This window comes from Barbus barbus (assembly GCF_936440315.1).
Source record: "Barbus barbus genome assembly, chromosome: 21".
NCBI lineage: Eukaryota > Metazoa > Chordata > Actinopteri > Cypriniformes > Cyprinidae > Barbus > Barbus barbus.
In genome coordinates, this window is record NC_136749.1 from 4785967 (window position 1) to 4805416 (window position 19450).

The following is a 19450-nucleotide window of genomic DNA, read 5'->3' on the forward strand; positions in this document are numbered from 1 at the left end:
CGTAGGATGTGACTCTAGATCACTGATCCTGACTCAGGATCAATGCAAAGCTCCCAGTTAAGAAATCTTGCTGTCCTTCTTTTAATCAGAATATTTCTCACCATCTCAGTATTGACATTCCCTGCAATACTGAGTAATTTTCTCATTGGACATTTACATTCTCCCAGTCTAATGACTTGATAATGGTATATGTGGTATATGCAAATAACTTTTCAGTTGTCCTTGGAACTTTACTGATCAGTGTTGAGAAGTATTTCCAAATTGCTAGTGCATGACACATTTAAAAACTCTACACTCTCAGTAAAACAATTTAATTAAATAAAATACAAAATTGTACAAAACTGTCACTGGTGTGGTACTAATCTTTAAACTTTTAGGTAATAATATGTTCATTTAATGTACAAATATGTGCCATTTAAGGGTAAATAAGGTACAAAGGTGTGTATTGGCTTTTGTAGCTTTTGGGTGACAGCTTTCTACCGACATCAAAAGTGAAATCTATGACACAGGGGAATATAACCAGAGAATAATTATTTAAATGGTAGTATTTTTATTTTTGTTTTCACACAAAGACATTGTTAAAAATATGTCAGTCTTATGGACATTTTTTTTTTTTTTTGGTTCTTATATTCATCTTTTTCCCATTTTTAAGCTTGGCAGTGAAAATTGTCAGGCTTTGTTATATGTAAGCCCTGAGCATTGAAGATGCTTTATGAAAATGTAAAATATGGCATGTATATCCATATACAGATTTACTTATATCAACATGATTTGACAGGTTTTAGGGTGGATACATATATTACATTGCAAATGGAGTCCTTTTGTATTGGAAGAACAACAATAATATATAACATAATATATATATATATATATACAAAATATAATATAATATAATACAGAGTCAGTACACAAGTAAGGGGACATTTTTTTCATTTTTAGGTAAACAACCAAACTACGACCAAACTAATATCTGACTGCTGTTATGTTGTTATGTGTGTCATATTGCCTTTCAGTTTGAAAACTTCTTGTTTCTCATTACATTTACCATCTTCCTACGCTTTTTATAACTTTGACAACAGCTCATTCGTATGGTATTCTAATTACAGAAAGAATATATTTTGAGGTATCTTTCATAATGTGTGCACAAATAGTTGTATATGCCAGGTAGTGGGAAGCCTCTGGGCACGTGTCCAGTCAGCGGACTGGTTAATCTCTGATTCAAAATTGAATGAACATATTAGCCACACAAAGCCACATAATACTGAACACAACACACCAGTTCATACAGAGCACACTGAATGAGTGAAACAAAGCTAATGGTTTACATTCATTTGGCTGACTGACATGGTACCTGAGGTAGAGGAGTCAGGCTTTAGAAGTACCCAAGAGGCCTTTGATCCTCACATTAAGGTGCCTTTTCCATTCTTGGTTATTTTGGTCCTTTCATGCTGAGGTCATTTGTTGTGTATGAAGCTTTGAGGTATTCCACTGCCATTTCCTTCCTTTCTCTCACAAGTGAACAATTTTGGGCAGGAACGCGTTTCTAGTAGCAATATTACTTTCCCCAGTAAGTAGTAGTGTAATTAATTACAAATAAGATTTCAGTAACAATATTACAGTTACTATCCATTAAATAGCTTGTTATTAGATTACTTTTATTGTCTCAACTCCTACAGATTTGAAATCTAACAATCCAATCCATTTTCATAACAGTCACTCACAATGTCACCACTGCAGCAATCAAGGTAGAAAGATGGGAAATATACATTCAGTGGCTGGAAATATTACCACTACTTTAATTTTGTTGTGAGAAAATCTGAAAAGAACATTGTTGTCAAATGTAAATTGTGGCATTATGTACTTTTGCATTACAATGTTTGTCCATCCACATCCCTTGATATACATTATTTTCACCTATTATCAAAAGCCATTCTAGAATCTTGCGTGTTTTTGACAACATACATATCCAAACGTGAAATAAAATGCACCTGGGTAACAGCTGCATTATAAATGCAATTAGCATGAAGCTAGACTTGGTAGTGTTTTGCTATCGGAATTATCGCATACATGGGTTTCCTCTCACCAGTCTATTTACAACTGGGAAACTCAGAGATAATGGTAACACCCAAGTTTCTGAGTAGAAAACTTGGGTATTAACATAACTTTAAACATGGTGGAGGAAAGAAAGTATATGTACATGCAGTAAATTTTTATATGTTGCCAATGAATGGGATTCTATAGTGTATTCAAAACCTGTTGGATATCTTCTATACCTTTTGGAAATAAGATTTCTTCAAGAAACAGGCCTGAAAAACTCAGAATCATAACTTCCACGTTTTTTTTTTAATTTCCACATGAAAATAGCATGTAAAGGCAGCATAATGTGTTTTTACTCAAAACTCATTCACCACTGAATATTTGTAATAACTTCTGATTGCAAACTAATGTGGATTTTGATCATACAATGAGGTAGAAATATTTATTCACGAGTTCGCACTAACATATAACATGATTGAGCAATTAGTAAGCATATTTGGCATGCTGTCAGGAGGGAGGGCTCCGAGCTCGGGATAGAGCCCGAACCCAGAGAACTCCCCCCTCATCCCAAGAATGGGATGAAATTAGATTGGAGTGCGGAGTTGGGGTGGAGGAGGGATGCTGGAAAACTGTTATAGAACAGAGGTGAGTTGGCTGTATATATACACCTGATGTGCTTGTTAAGGTGGTTAGCTGACGAGCTGCACCTGGGCCAGATTGATTATCTGATCGTGCTCCTCCCGAACCTTGTTAATAAAACATCATTTTGTAGCATCTAAGGCCCCGTCCACACGAAGACGGGTTTCTCTGTATACGCATAAATTTTTTACCGTATAGGCGTTTCGAACCGTGTGAAACCGATCATTTTTGAAATCGGGTCCCAGGGTGGATACATTTGAAAACGCCGTTTTCATGATTTCGTGTGGACGGCGAATCCGTATATTTTCTGAAACGATGACGTCATCAGCCCACGTCTCGCCCCTAATCAGACACCGCTACGTCACATAACAGCAACAACAACAACAACAACAATGTCAGACTACGTGCCTGTGTTCGTGCTACAGAACCTACTGAGCTCATTAGTTTTATTAAAGCAAAATCTTCTGCTTTGTGTGTTAGTTTATATTCAGCGCGCAAGGTTTACACACATGGTCCAAGTCTTCTTCTCTGTTTCTTTGTGTATCTCTGTGGCAGAATTACAGCGCCACATGTTGGTCTGTCATGTGTACTACATCGTTTTCAGTCAGTTTCAGTGATTCCGTGTGGACGCAGATATTTCCTGAGACGACTCCGTGTTTAAGGAATTTGAGGCAAAAAAAAAAAAGATCGGATAGGGAGAAATCCGTCTTCGTGTGGACGTAGCCTTAGAATATGCTAATTGACACAGCTGCTTAGTATTTCTCATGTAAACTTAAGTATTTCTTATGTTTCTTTGTTTTGTTTTTTAAATAACCCAAATCATATGAAAATCACATTCAAATCATTATACTATAGAAATGATATGTTTATTAGCTTCATGTTTCCTGTGTAGAAAGTGTAGTGGAACTTTGCAGAAGCCTAGTGAAACTTCATCATTGGAAGATACAGAACGGGTTATAAACATGCAATATGAATTGGCATTTAAGCAGAGAATGAGCTTTCACACAGTGCTGGAAGCCACTAATAACTAAACTTATGATTCTAAGTAAAAATTAGCAAATACATTATACCCTAACAGTCACAAAGATGCACACATATGAAGTCAGAAGAGGAGAAAGTGTGCAATTACCAATTTTGTGGAGTGTAAAGTAGTGCAACAAATTACTGCTGACAGGGAGAAATAAGTAAAGCAATAATATTACTTTTCAAAGGAGTAACACATTTTGAGTAAACAGGCCAACTCTGCAAATGAAAATCTAATTTTATTTTTTAATACTTGGTATCATGCCTATTCTGTGCACTATGTGCTCTAGAGGAATATGAGGAAAATCATAGAAACACTAATTCGCTCTTCTACAAACCCACGATAAGGAAAGTGTTTTAGGGTCATTGTGTTAAGATGTCTTAGAGCGGTATCATGTACAATTCTGGATGTTTTCAGACTAAAGTCTTACTGAGGACAGTTGTTTTTTTCTTCTACATTTCTGCTGCTGACACAGCCCGTAGCTGCATGTATAACAGGATTAAAGCAATCTGCTACTGAGACTGATAATCTTATGCACAGGAGGGGAAATGCCTAACAGTTTTTGTTTATTTATCTCATCCATTCATCTATTTCATGCACGTTTGCCTCAGGGTCCGCGTTTCTGTACATTCGCTGAGCCGCTGAGCGTCATTCAGAGACGCTAACCTCAACTGCTTCACCTTCACCGACAGAGCCAGACAGTCATTAATCAAAATGAAATGAAGATTTGAGTCGACGCTGCAGTCTGAGTGAAACACACTTTGAGGAGAATACACTCCTGCATGGTAGAGATGTGTTGATAAATGACTGTGTCCCTCATTTCAATCAGTCTGTTCAATGATTCATGTTTTTGTTGAGATGTCTGACAAATATTTTTTTGCAAGGTAATGCCGCTGAGACTAAGTGTTTTGGCAAAACAGAAATGGGTTCAGTTGATTATGTAAATATGTTCAGGTCTGGGCAAATAGCTGAATGATAATAGCTGCAGTGAAGTCAATATCTGCAGCATCAATTCAAGTCATTGTTTCAGATATTGATTGACAATAGTAGAGCAACTGTAGCATCAGTGATCACTATTTTGAGAAAGAAGAGAAAATTCCTGATGCAAAGTGAAGAATTCCACTAATCAAATGGCTATGTACCAAATAATAAAATAAGGACATGAAATATGAACTAAAATTATTGACTGCAAAAAGTTCAGTCCTGCAATTGTTGCTTTAAAGAGAGATACCTACCTGATTTAACCCACATAAAATGGCTTTGGTGCTATGAATTAACATGTTTTTTTTTAGATCGATTCAGCAGTATTAAATAATATTTTTGGCTTGAATGAATCCAGTTAATTTATATTAAAGCTTTAAACATGAAACTATAATGCAGTTTTAAATTCAATTCAGTTGTTAAGCAAATATGAACTGATAAATTATTCAAATAAAACTGATAAATATGCCTTACCCATTGGGGTGCCGACCCCGTAGGCTTTGGAGTCTATGAGGCCTCCGATCTGCGTGAGGTTGCAGTTGCGCTGAGTGACAAATTCGATGGTGGTGGATTCCATAAGGAAAGCATAATCAGAGGTGAGCACACGTTCAATTCCTTCCTCGATGCTCTTCACCATCACCGAATGTCTTCGACTGCTCATGAACTCCCACATCTTATCATACGTGGAGATCTTTGTTTTCTGGGACAAGAAGTCACAGTCATTGTCAGACTTTTAATACATAAATGCCCTTTGACAGACAATAGTCTTTCCTTCTAATCTGACATTAAATTGAAACATCGATAATACAGTAAAAAAAAAAAAAAAAAGGGAATAAACACAAAAACCAAAACCAACAATAATAATAATAATAGTAATAATAATTAAAAACACAAACTCCAGCACCAAATGTTCTAATCTTAAACATAAAAAGGATTTGGATAGACACTGAAACACACAATAGCAAAATATTGGCAACTTCTAAAATGAAAATGGACACACTTTAGAAATGTAAAAGTTAGTTCTGTAATTGTCATAATTTCTGAAATAAGGTTGCAGGTAACTGAGTTCAATCCCATGACAAAACTTTCATTTATCACTAGAATGTAGAAAGAAAGATAATGTTCAGAGAAATGCCTTTTTAATGACAACTTAATTTGTAAATGACATTAAGAGGAGCTAATAAAAGTAAAGTCATTTGCACTCTTTGTATGCATAAATTTAATTATCTTCATCATCATCAATGTTGAATAAGTTTGAAATATATAAATCACTTTTGTTACATGCATTGTGTTTCACTCTTTTACTGATTTGTGTTTGTACTGACATTAGCTTTGACCGGTATAGTCAAATTACTTAAATATATTTAAATAAATTAAATGGGACCTATTATGCAAAAATCGTTGTGTGGCTGCAGTGTGTGAAAACAACCAACCTATTATGTTAAAAATCCACCAACTTTTATTTTATATAAAACCAATAAATCATGAACAGTCTCTCAGAACGAGCTGTTTCAGATTCTCCCTCTGTTCACGTCACCGAGGGGAAAAGTCCCGCCCATTTGTGACACTCTCGGCCCTATTAGCATAAACACAGCCCTGAGTGAGAAGCTGCGGTCCGCCATTACTGGAGATATATACAATGTCAGCACCAAAGAGGCTTTACAAGTGTCGTGTTTTGGGATGCACTAATGAACATAGGAGTCTCCATAATCTCCCCTCATCTGAGGACACTCAGGTTAAATTTCATTTTCGAAGGAAATATCATGGAAAAAAATGGTAACGTCCCCCTAAATGTTTAGGAATTAATACCAACGCTTCGTGCACGAATGTCAGCTCCAGACAAAGTAAATATCACGCATTTGTTTTCTAAATTGCCTTTCTGAAAGAGCTTCTTGGCACTCTGTAAGGCTAATTCCTAAAGCTATCATTGTCTCTGTGTGTTTTCACTGATGCCGCCTTCAAGTGCTGCCAGAATGATCGTGAATAGGAATGCGGTGGTTAAAAGTTGCATATGAAAGCAATGTGAGTCAATCGCTTGAAGTTGTCGAGCTCGTAATCAGAAGTGGGACTTAGCATGAGACTAGCTATGTTGTTATTTTTATCCCGCCGTACTCCCCGTCTGTGTAATTCATAAACTCAAATGTATTATTCACAATATAATCAGATGAGTGACTTTGAAACCGAGTAGTTTTCTGTAAAGATAACATGCTTGTACTAATAGGGTAATGTTTATTTGCAAAGGCTAGCACTGCTAATGTGGAGCTGGTGCTCTTGAAGCTCCACCCTCTTCTCCAGGAGCACCATCTCATTTGCATTAAAGCAACATACTCAAATTCAGCACGTTTTGGCTCATACCCTAAGAGTGGCAATTTTAACAAGCTATGAAAATTTATCTGTGGGGTATATTGAGCTAAAACTTCACATATACGCTATCGGGACATCAGAGACTTATTTTACATCTTGTAAAAAGGGGCATAATAGGTCCCCTTTAAATAAATGTGGTAATATATATATATATATATATATATATATATATATATATATATATATATATATATATATATATGATCAAATTAATTAATATAATTAATTATTAAAAATAAATAATTATTTGAATTCACAATTATGAACATCAAACGATTCACAAATATTTGTCTCTAAAGTCTTATGCCTGAAATTTTAATGAGATCACATTGCATTATCAATAAACCACCCACAGACCAGCTTTTCTCGCTCACTTCTCTCTTGCTGGGAACACAAAACATGCAGGTATTTTTCAAAATAATCTTTTTAAGAAGAATCACACAGCCATTGGTTAAAATGTCATATTTTTGCCCCTTTACATGATTACTACGGCACAAATTGTGGCAGAAGCACACAAATCTATTTATGATTAATCCTGACTAATCTCCAAAACTGAAATGTGTACCGGCAGCATGCAAAATTCAGCATACAAAATAATACCATCTTATTCCAGCAGAACTACAAATAAACCCCTAATCAACTTAGATATTAAGGTTAGTAGCGAGAGAAACTGTTGTCAATTGCAAAGAATCTTCAACCATTTTAAACTCAGGTCTTTTTGTGCCTCTGAGAACACATCTGATGGCATTTGAAACCTAATTAAGTCACATACTCAAGGTCCTGCCTGCCATTATTGTGTGTAATGACTTTTTGTGGCCGGTCGATATTTTAGATCAACTGGGTGATTTGCCAAGTGCCTATCAGTATCTTCTGGAGTTACCCTTGACAAATCAGCCGATTGCACATGTAGACTACACCTGCTGATGAGGCAAAACCATGGGGCCGGGATAGATAGACAGAAAGAAAAAGATGAAAATGAAAATCTCAAGGAATAAATAACCAAATGCATATTTCTTCTCATTGGTGTACTGTACTATTCAACTTGTATACACTGTAATAGATTTTTGGGAAGGCAGTCCACTAGGTTTTGGAACAAAGCATACCGTTGGACCATATGCAATAAAAACATTATTTATTTATTTTTTTTCCACAATGCAAGGCATCCATATTTTAGTAGGATGCTTTTAGCACACAAGCATTACTTAGACACACACTTGATCATATCTGACAAAATGATTCTGCTTCTTGATACTGAACCAACCCCCACAATTCTTTAAGTGTGAGGTGAAGAAAGTCCCTCTGTGTCACTTCTCTAGTATTTCTCTCTCATTTTCACACCATTCTTCCTGTGATGCTATCTGTGTATTTTGGTTGATTGTGTGGACTGATTAGCAGTGATTTGTCAAATACTTTGATCATGCTGAAGTGTTCACAGATTGCACTACTTTAATCTGCTCTTGGTTCTCGATCTGTTCTGAGGCTTTGATTAATTTACTGCACACTACAATCAGACCCGAAGCATTCTCCTCTGTTGCTGTTATTCTTACAGATGACAAGAGAATGAAAATGGAGCGAATTTATTATCTGTTATGACTCTGAGACAAATGGTAGAAAAATTGGTTGGTTCTGATAAATAGACATTATTGTGGGAGTGACGTGTTTTTTTTTTTTTTTTTGCTGTTGTTGTTGTTTTATTTTTAATAAAAGAAGGACATGTTCCAGATTGAAAATATTTAATCAGCTTTTTTGACTGAAAAGGGACATCCATCAGCTTTCACTGAGAAACATATAACAAAACACACAGAATTATTGATGTATTGGATTTGTAAAAGTAGACATATGAGCCTGTTGTTGACTCCTGTGTGGACATTTTGTTTTCCATTCCGCCTATATAGTATTGCAGGAATTACATATTTATGTAGGCCAAAGCCTGAAAATGAATTAGCATTTTAGCATTTCTGGTTCAATCATTCCAAAGTCAATGGGCCTCATTCATGAAGCATTCGTAATATATGAATATTTATGAATAAATTTTGAGCAATTTGCGAGTAAAACGGACCTTCCCGAAAACTCTCCTCCGAATTCACAAACGCTTCGTACACATCAGATTTGATAGTTAAACATGTGTAGGTTCCAATCATTCGTAAACAGGGTGCTCGTGCACGCTCGGCATAATCACCGCCTATGAATTGCAGCTACACAAATTGAGTGTCCAGGAACGCAGTGGAATATTCTGGTCTACTTTCTCAGGTTTGGCTCCAGTATATTGCATAAATGCAAAAAACACTAATAGGCCATATGCTTAACAATAAATATTCAATAACGTGTGTCCACCAAAGCGTTTTTAGCCAGCTGAAAAAATGTCAGGCGCTCTTCTTAAAACAACCAGCTGGTGGCGCTTGAGAATGCATTGATGGCACAGCGTTTTATCCAGCCGAGACGCTTTGGTTGCTATGATTTGAAATATCAACGGCAGAAACGTATCACTACTATTACCTCATTTTTAAGAATATTACTGAATTTAAAAATGCAGTAACCAGAAATATTAAATTATCTATTGTTGTTCAGTTGTTGTACAAGTAATGTTAGGATGATTGGTCGGTGTAGTAGCCCATTTGTCCCGCCCCTCCTCCATTGATTGGACGGCTGGGTAAAAAGTGACATTGACAAGCGCTGCATTTTGCCTAAAGCTAAACAGTTTATCAACTCCCAGCTCCAAAAAAAATAAAAAATGGAGCAAACGAAATTGTAAAATATTATAATGGCAGTGCATCAAATGCAGTCTCATCAGTTTGCCAAAATGAACACAGAATGTTGTACGCACTAATTTCCACGTGGTAGGGTGCAGGTGTAAATTTCTTTCGTACCAACTAATACACTAACTTACACTAGTGCGTTTTCGTTTTAAAACAGCGTTTTAGAATGAAAACAATCTTCGTTTATACTGGCGTTTCCGTTGCATTTCAGAAACGATCTCCGTTTACATTACACAAGCTAAAACGCATGTCACATGACCATTCATGCAGGTACAACCATAGATATGTATAGGTAGATTCCCTATTATTTAGATGGCGGATGCATCTACGTGCTTGGAGTGGTCGAATGGGGAATCTACCCATACATATCTATGGGTACAACAATGAGCATGATATTATTGTTTACACGGTCGTCAAGGATACACAGTGCGAATGTGGGCAGCCACACCATCGTTTTCAAAAGTCTCCGTTTTGGTCTGTTTACACTGAAACGCAACCCCGGAGTTTTCAAACTAAAACGGGGTCTGCATTTTCATTACGAAGTTATGCATTTTAAAACGAAAACACACTAGTGTAAATGGGGCCTAACATTTAGAAAAAAAAAAAACTAACATTTTCATGAATTTGAATGTTCGAATGAGGTCCGATGGATTTTTAAACAGGTTTTTGGTAAATGCCTGAAATAAGATCTGTAGTGAACACAAGATCAAGATATTAGGTGTGTTCGAATTGAAGCGGCGCTGCGCAGAATGATCAGTGTATGTGCCGCGAGAGCTCTTCGAAAGCATCAGCTACCATCTGCTCTCTTATCGCTCTCGCCGTACATTGATGTCAAACATTGATCATTCTGCGAAGCGCCGCTTCAAGACGAACACACCTAATTTCTTGTTTTACTAAATGGTATAAATTAACACCATGTGATTTGTTTTTTTTTTTAAGCTTTTACTCATCTTGAAAGAGGCGATTGTTAACAAGTGTCTATAAAGGTTTGTTAAATAAAGACTGAAAGAGAGTTCAGAAGGTAATTGGTGATGATGCTAAAGTCTTGCGACTGTGGTGTAGTTCATTTATAGCATACACTTTTTACTTTTGGTGGTTTTATTGAGACATCAAGTTATATTAATTTGTGAAGATTCTTATAATAATAATAAATTGTGTAAGAATCAATAAGTTTTGTTGATCACAGAGCTTATTTTCTGCAGTCATCCAAAAGCCAATGGAAAAGTCCTATTGGGTCTGTGTTGAGGCAACCAGAGTGATTCAAATTTCTGGGTTGGATACGTCATCACTGCACCACTCTGTTGGCTAGGACAGTGGTGGTGCTTAAAGAATGAGAGGCGGTTCAAATTCCCAGACAATTAAAAAGTATGCTGCACCCATGTTAGCTATCCTTTACTTCATGCAGTTGAGGCTTAAACTGCCATAGAACAACTTCAAACCATCACATAAATATTCAAATGAAGCACTCTAAAAGGACAGATAAGGATCTTAATTGATGTCTAAATGTGTCCACATCTCTGCCTAAGAATTCAGGCCTGGTATATCCAGGGCTGAATGTTAAGCAGTACGAGCTTACATTAGAGTGAAATGGCCCATTATTTCTTAATAAACTTTAATGTTGTGTAAAACACATTTAAACTGCATTTAAATTCCACTTATCATATGTGATCGTGAAGTACTACTACATAATGGTGTCATATTAAAACAAAAGACTTGGAAGCTTTAGGGGTTTGTATTTCAGCTGAAATTCAGTGTAGTTGTCAGCTTTTCAGATGTTGGAGCAGTGGCAGAAAATAGACAATATATTTAAATGCATTTACCTTTATTTCATATTAAATAATGTGTTACTACCTTGTTAAAACATGAAAATGAATTCTCGTTGATGTTCTGATTTGAACATTTTATACAGAAAGCAATTCAAGTGACCTTATATTTAAAAAAAAATAAAAAATCAACCAAGAAATAGTCAAATTAAATAAACGTGTTGAATGCATTAAATAAAACATAGGTATTACATGTGTTAAATAATTGCTAGTCAAATAGCAATTATTACATATTTATTAATGTGTCATTATTCTGTTATAACACAAAAGTAATGTAATCATGATAAATCACATTTTTGTAGATGTTAGAACATGTTAATGGAGTCCTTCTGAAGGGAAAAAAAATCTAAAACTACATCAAAATTGTGATCTCAATGCAAATTTTCAATAATTATTTATTTTCTTGCAATTTATAGGCATAATCATGTGTAGAGATATTTTCGCTACTGGCCAAGAGTTTTACTGATGAGTGATATTTCATATATGTTTAGCTTCAATAATAATTATATTCCACCATGAAAACAATTTTTTGTTGACGTTCTGACTTATGAACATATATTTTGTACACAAATCAATTCAAATAACTGTTATGACCAGCATTTAAAAATCACAGAAGGAATAGTCAAATAAATAAATGTGTTAAATGCACTAAAAAAACAATTATGTTTATTATTTAATTGCAGTTGTTAAATATTAATTCTGCAAATACTAATTGTTATATATATTTTTTTTTTATGTGGTGTAAACATTGTATTGAGCCATAAATCCAGCAAAAATAATAAAACTATCTTAAATATCCTCACTAAAGCTTTGAGTTCTTCTTTTCTCTATGTGAGCTATTCCACCGAGAGGCCGTGTGCAATGAAGGAGATCAGTCCAAAACAAACATCTCCTGGCCTTACCCATAGCTCAGCCACTGATAATGATGCTGGAAACTGCAGCAGGCAGGTGGCTGTCCATTTTAATTCACATTCTCATTATATTGACACACGCAGGAAGGCGACATGCTTTGTAATGTCGTACGGCAGTTTAACCTGAATAAATCTCTCACAGACCAAAATGTGAAGATATTTTAAAAAAGCTGTTAACGATTCATTTTACAAAAAGCAGACGCGTAGGTTGTGCCGTGAGAAAGAACCACAGAGATTTTATGTGCGCAAGGAAAATAGCATCCACAGGGAAGGGCGAGTGATTATGTATGCATGTTTGTGTGTGTGTGTGTGCATAATGGCAGAAAGTCTCTTGGGTCTCTATTGTTAGACTTGTCAAAATGCCTTTGATTAGGCCTCATATAAAGACATAACTGCATCTTTTTGAAATATCAGATGTGGCTTGTCTATATCCACACACAAAAAAAGAAAAAAGAAAAATAAAAAAAATAAAAAAATATTGATTCGTAGATAAATTTCTATCAGTATATTTCATGAAAGAGCAGATTTTCAAAAACTCCACCACACTGTCTGATCTGAGCACTCGGATGTCAAAGGAAAGAGGAAAGAACAACAGAGACTGATGAAGATCTGGAAATCTCTGAGCAGAATACTGGAAATGCAGTCCTCCTGTATAGTAACACTTTAGTTTAAGGACCGATTCTATCAACTAGCATTCATATTACTACCATATTGGCTATTTATTAGTACTTAATAATGCATATTAACACATAATACTGCCTTATTCTGCATGACCATATTTTAGAGCCCTTAATCCTCTACCCCATACCTAAACTTAACTTCTATCTTTTTAACTGTTAATAAGTAGTAAATTGCAACATGTATATTGAGTATTTACATTGTAGTTAAATAATTATATATATATATATATATATATATATATATATATATATATATATATGTGTGTGTGTGTGTGTGTGTGTATGTGTGTGTGTTTATATAAATAAACACACATGCAAGTATATATTTAAGAAAGAGATGTTATGTTTATATGTATTTATATGTATATATAATATAAATTATATGACTATAAATATGTATACATGTAAATATTTTCAAAATATGTACTGTATATAATAATATATAATATATGCGTGTGCACTATGTATAAACAAAAACTTTTATTTTGGATGTGAATAATCGTGATTAATCATTGCCCAGCACTAGGAGTATTTCTCAATCCATAAAGTGAAGTTTAATAAAGAACTGTGCCTGTGTACAATAACAATAAATTATCACAAAATTAATTTCATGTTAAATATAGCCTGAATTCAAAAAAATACAGCAAATTGAAAATTCACCTGAAATTCCTAATTTTTTTTTTTTCATTAAATTTAACTATAAATGTTTTACATTACATTTGAAGTCCTCCACGGTATTTGTCAATAATTCAGTCTTGTCATTCATTTAGAATACAATAAATTCCTGAAATTGACATGGTAACAATTTAAGGTGTAGTTACATCTACTTACTATAGCAATAACAGTTAATTATCCATAATTACCATAACCTAACCCTCAACCAAACTCTAACCCTAATATTAAGAACAAATACATGCAGTTACTTAATTACAATAACAATGTCATCAAAGTGTAACCATTGACACTGTAAAATTGCATTCAATATTTGTTCATATGCATTCATTATTACCATACCATAGACATAATTACATTAAAAAAATTATTATTATTTAAAAATGTACACCTTATTGTTATGCCAGATGTTTCATTATTACAAAAATAGAAATAATAAAAAAAAATGCATTTTAAAACTATAATGATCTGAACGTAGAGTCAAAAATTGTAAACCATTTCAATATTTTTAAATGTGGAAACATTTTTCTACACACTATGACTGTGCCACCTAGTATCATATAGTGTCAATTCAACCAAAAAATGGGCAAGAAAAAAAGTGTAATTTGTGTGTTTTTAAAATTAGTTTTAGCGAGAAAAAGGATTCAGCAATTTTATTCCAAAACGATTTCCACTGAAGTTTCCACCACAGAATGAATGAACAGTGATTTGAGATGTGCTTGGAAGGGTTAAATCACAAGGGTCCACAAACATCATTGTATCTATCCACAGGTGGGGCTGCTCTCTTTAACTGCTGCTCCGATTCCATCAGGATCTGTGATTCACTTCCTCCGACTATCTCATCTCAGCAGTCCAGGGGTCCTCCTCATAGGACCCAAGAACAGAAAAAACTCACTGACGATTGATAAGACCAAGATTGCAGTGGAAAAATGAGAATCTGCTGGTAAGGGTTTTGAAACTGAGAACTGGCCGCAGGTTCCATGGAAACTTTCTCTATAAATTAAAAAGATGATGGTAGCAGCTGAGACGGTCAGCTAACAGTTTCTCCCCGACTCTTACAGAGAGACAGATGCGACTGAGGAACAGCAGCCTAGAAAGTGAGCAAAGGTGTGCTTCTCTGTGTGAAAGGTTGCCATAGATTGTTTTGATACTGAAGGATAAGAGAGAGAAAAAGAGAGAACGAGAGAACGAGAGAGAGGTCGGGCTGCTTTCCCAGTGAGCCCGCTCCTCTTTTTGATCATAATATCTTTTGAAGCATAGAATGTGGCATACTAGACGTGACAGATAATAAGATGCCTCAGAGCAGAGAAGGACAAAGAAAGCAAACCTCCAGAGAAGAGGAGGACTATATCTGGCCAATACGTCTGCTGTGTTCTCCACCTGCTTTCATGGGTTAGAATATTCTATAATTTAATGTGTCAGCCTTAGGGCAGTATGTTCAGCAAGGGGAGCGCTTGGCTTCCAGATGGAGGCTGCCTAAAATGACCATAATCTCTGCTACTACGATATCGAAGCAGACCACAGAATAACTCATGACTGAGATTCTTGTTTTGTTAATGCTAAGGGTCTTATATTTAAGCAAAACAGATTTTATGGCAGATCTTTTTGATAGAGGAAAGCTGAACATTGGTTCCACAAAAAAACATCAATAAAGCTTTCCACTAAGGTTCCATTTATTAACATTAGTTAACTATATTAGATAAAATGAACTGATATTGAAAAAAACACTGACAAACATAGTTAAAGCATTTATTAATCTTAGTTTATGTTAATGTCAACATTTAATGATACTTTACTAAAATAAAAAGTAGTATTTGTTTACCCTGTAAAGCTGGCCATTTGAAATAATAGCCTGAATAGACAAAATCAGAAAGGCCTAAACTGAGCAAAAATATGAAATTTGGGGGCCAAAAATATGCTTCGAAAACATTGCAATACAATGATGATTGAGAGACTAATAAACATTCCTCAAAAGCCAGATGTAATGTATTTGAAACACACTAAAAATCTATGTATGGATCAAGTAAATCTGAGTTGCTTCACGCCAGTAATTTTTCATCTTGAAATTTTACTAGCAATATAAAATGTATCCTCACAGTAACTTAAGATTTTACACTAACTAAATAACATTTTTAGAGGTTTTAGAAATTTGGGTATCATATAAAGTATTATGAAGAAGTCCTAAAGCTAACATGAAGTGACAATGTCCAGTTGTATTTTTATTGACTAACATTAACTAGGGTTTATAAATCTAGCAAACAAATGTATTGCCCATTGTTATGTAATGTTAATTAATATACTATATTGGCGAAAGTATTGGGACACCCCCTTCTAATAAACAGGTTTGACTATTTTAGTAATTTATATGAGTACAAATCTTAATGTTTAAGCATATAATGATATTCTAGGGAATTGTGTGCTTCTAATTTTATAGCAACAGTTTGGACAGGACCCTTTTCTAGTGTTTCTGTGTATAAGGCACGGTTCAAAAAGACATGATTGATTGAGTCAGTGTGGAAGAACTTTACTGGTCTGCATGAAGCAAAGTCAAAATCCCAGCTGAACACCTCTGGTGTAACTTTATATGCAGACCTTGAGCCAAAAACTCACCAAACACCAATGACTTGTACATAAGGGTACTCTCATTTTAGACACTTCCAAAACTGTTGCAACAGAGATGGAAATGCAGTTTTTAAATACATTAATTATGTTTCCATCTATGTTGCCACTGTTTTGGAAGTGCCTTTTTCTGTTCTAAAGAAGGGGGTGTCCCTATACTTTTGTCCATATAGTGTATGTACAAGTCATTGGTGTTACATAAGCTTACTGTACAAACAAGCTCGATTTCATTGTCATTGTATTCAACATTCATTATTGTCACAATAGGCAAACTCTTTTTAATGGACCGTTTTCTCTTTCACGTTGGAAGAGACTATGCAACTATGTAATTAGTAAAATAGTTAAAGTTAGCTAACTGGCTGACATGTTTATAACTAACCTCCTGTATAATCTGGTTTAATGACAGACATTTAAAGTAAACTTTATCGCCCCCTCAGGTTTGTCACTGCCAGATAAAAGAACACACATTAAGCTTGCCAAACATGTATGCAGCATAGTACGCTCTCATCGAGCATTTTTCAAAGTAAAATCCCACAGACTACCCAAAAAGGAATCATTTTTACAGGACAGGCGAAGTATATTGAGGAACATAGTGCATAACAGAGTGATCAAAGGATTAAAAGTGTGAGATCTCATTAGCGCAGTCATCCAACTCAAACTCCCCAGTGTCTCATCAGACACTCGCTAGAGGCCATTTCAATAAACCTCAATATATATTATTAAAATAATTTTTCCAGCAATAAAACCAAAGACGCTAAAAACCACCAACAGTTTCGAGGGCTAGAGAATGCAGCATTCTGAACTCTTCAGCAGAATCTCATACAGGTGGCCTAACATTACAGCATTCCCAGACCATTTCATTGAAGCTGGGTGTTAAGTCTGATCTCGTTCTACATCACCGTTTTGGGAAAGAAAAAAAAAACTGAAAAAAAGGACTGGTCATTTTTGCCAAGAAATATAGGTAATACAAAAAAAAAAAAATATTACTATTACTATCAATACTATTTTTACAGATTTTAATTTCAGTGTTATCACAGCAAACAATAAACAGTGCTAATATACATTAACAGTGCTACCAAAAATTCATAATCATAAACTTTACCTCCATACCAAAATCCCAGTTGGCCAGACAGTGAATTATCTTTGATATTGGCATCAGGGAGGCCATGACCCCAGAAACTGTAGTGTACACCATGAGTTTAATTTTGTGTTATAAATGAAAATTGCTCATAAATAGCCTTTGGGATAGTATTCTTACTATAAATGGAGCAAAAACTTGGACACGGGAGAATATGTTATGTCACAAAGCAAACTGGATTAGTAGAAAAAAAAAAAGTGCAGTAGAGAGCATACATTAAAACATGCATAGCACGTAGACATAAATTTATCTTTTTGCATATTATGGTAAATCAAGTAAAAAAAGCATAATCTCATTTACTAATACTTGCATGGATTATACACACAGGAGATCTTTTCATGCAAAAATTCTGCACGTGTGTATGCATTTAAATCTGTTCTTAGCGCTACTCTAATGTTAATGCATTTGGAGTATTCTAAACGAGTGACCACATACCCATAGATTAGTATTTTGCATAAAACACATCCAGACCATTTCCATATCCTTTACTGTGCTTCACCAAACATATGATACTTTCAAAAGATGTGCACTATCCTGAGAGCACGCACTGCAAGATCCTTGAGCATGTACAAAATTGAATCTAAACATGATTATAAAGCCATCCAAAGTATGTGATATTTGCAGATTTAGAATACATTTTAGTACTTTATTTATGAAACACGGTTTGTTTGTGAATATGTTCATACTTAGATTTCACACACAAACTTGTGCATATGCATGGCTAGTGAATGAGACAATATTCTAGATTATACAGAAGTAGATTAGAGTTCTTTGGCTTGTAACAACAGCAGATCAATAGCAGCTGAAGAAGCCAGCTGTGAAAGTAGAGATGGGAAGAACCTACAACCCCAAACACAAAACTATTTCAGCCACAGTGGGTTTATATATAGTTATGGTAGATATGGTTCAAAATGTTTGTAGTTAAAGAACATAAAAGGAACCTAATTTAAAGTGCAGCGTTCTTGATATTATTGAGTTCTGTGACTGTTTCTCTGTAGAGCATTATACAGAATCAATAAAGGCAGTTTATCAAACCGTCAATCACTCACACTGCCACTCAATCACTCAATACATCAGCACTTGCTAAAAGAGCATATGTGTTCAGCTCTCTGAACATCTGCTGTTCCTGTAGGAAATCTGACAGCAATGGATTACAGGCGTTGTCAGGGCCAGGATGCTTTGAAAAAGCTACATTTCTCTCTCTCTCTCTAGTTATCTGCTCTAGCATTGCTATCTACAATAGGATGTTTTTTTTTCTTTCAATGTTTACACTGTGTGTGTGTGTGTGTGTGTGTTGACATATGAGGACACAAATTTGTATAATGACATGGGTATGAATGACATAGGTATTACAAAGGGAAGGTGATTTATTAGGACATTTCCCCATGTCCTCATATTTCAAAACGCTTATAAATCATACAGAGTTTTTTGAGAAAGTAAAAGTGCACAAAGTATCCTGTAAGGGGTAGGTTTACTGTAGGTGTAGGGTGATAGAAAATATGGCTTGTACAGTATAAAAACCATTACGCCTATGGAATGTCCCCACAATTTACAAAAACAAACGTGCATGTGGGTGTGTGTGTGTGTGTGCATGTTTATGTGGTTTATGAGGACACAAATTTGTATAATGACAGAGGTATTACAATATGAAAGTGGTTTATGAGGACACTGCCTATGTCCCCGTAATTCAAAAGGCTTAAAAACATACTAAATGGTGTTTTTTTGAAAATCTAAAAATGCACAAAGTCTCCTGTGAGGGCTAAGTTTAGGTGTAGGGTTGGTGTAGGGCAATAGCACACACAGTTT

The 19450-nt window shown here is 35.0% G+C and overlaps 1 protein-coding gene across 1 annotated transcript in view; it reads right to left on the reverse strand.

The window, feature by feature from the left end:
* LOC306887163 (glutamate receptor ionotropic, kainate 2-like) overlaps positions 1-19450 on the reverse strand; it is a gene marked incomplete at both ends in the record, with an annotated part of 195665 nt that overhangs the window by 12806 nt on the left and 163409 nt on the right. Inside the window, one exon of the mRNA XM_079444708.1 lies at positions 5156-5381. Within this exon, the coding sequence (XP_079300834.1) occupies positions 5156-5381 (226 nt within the window). The remainder of the gene's footprint in view (positions 1-5155; positions 5382-19450) is intronic.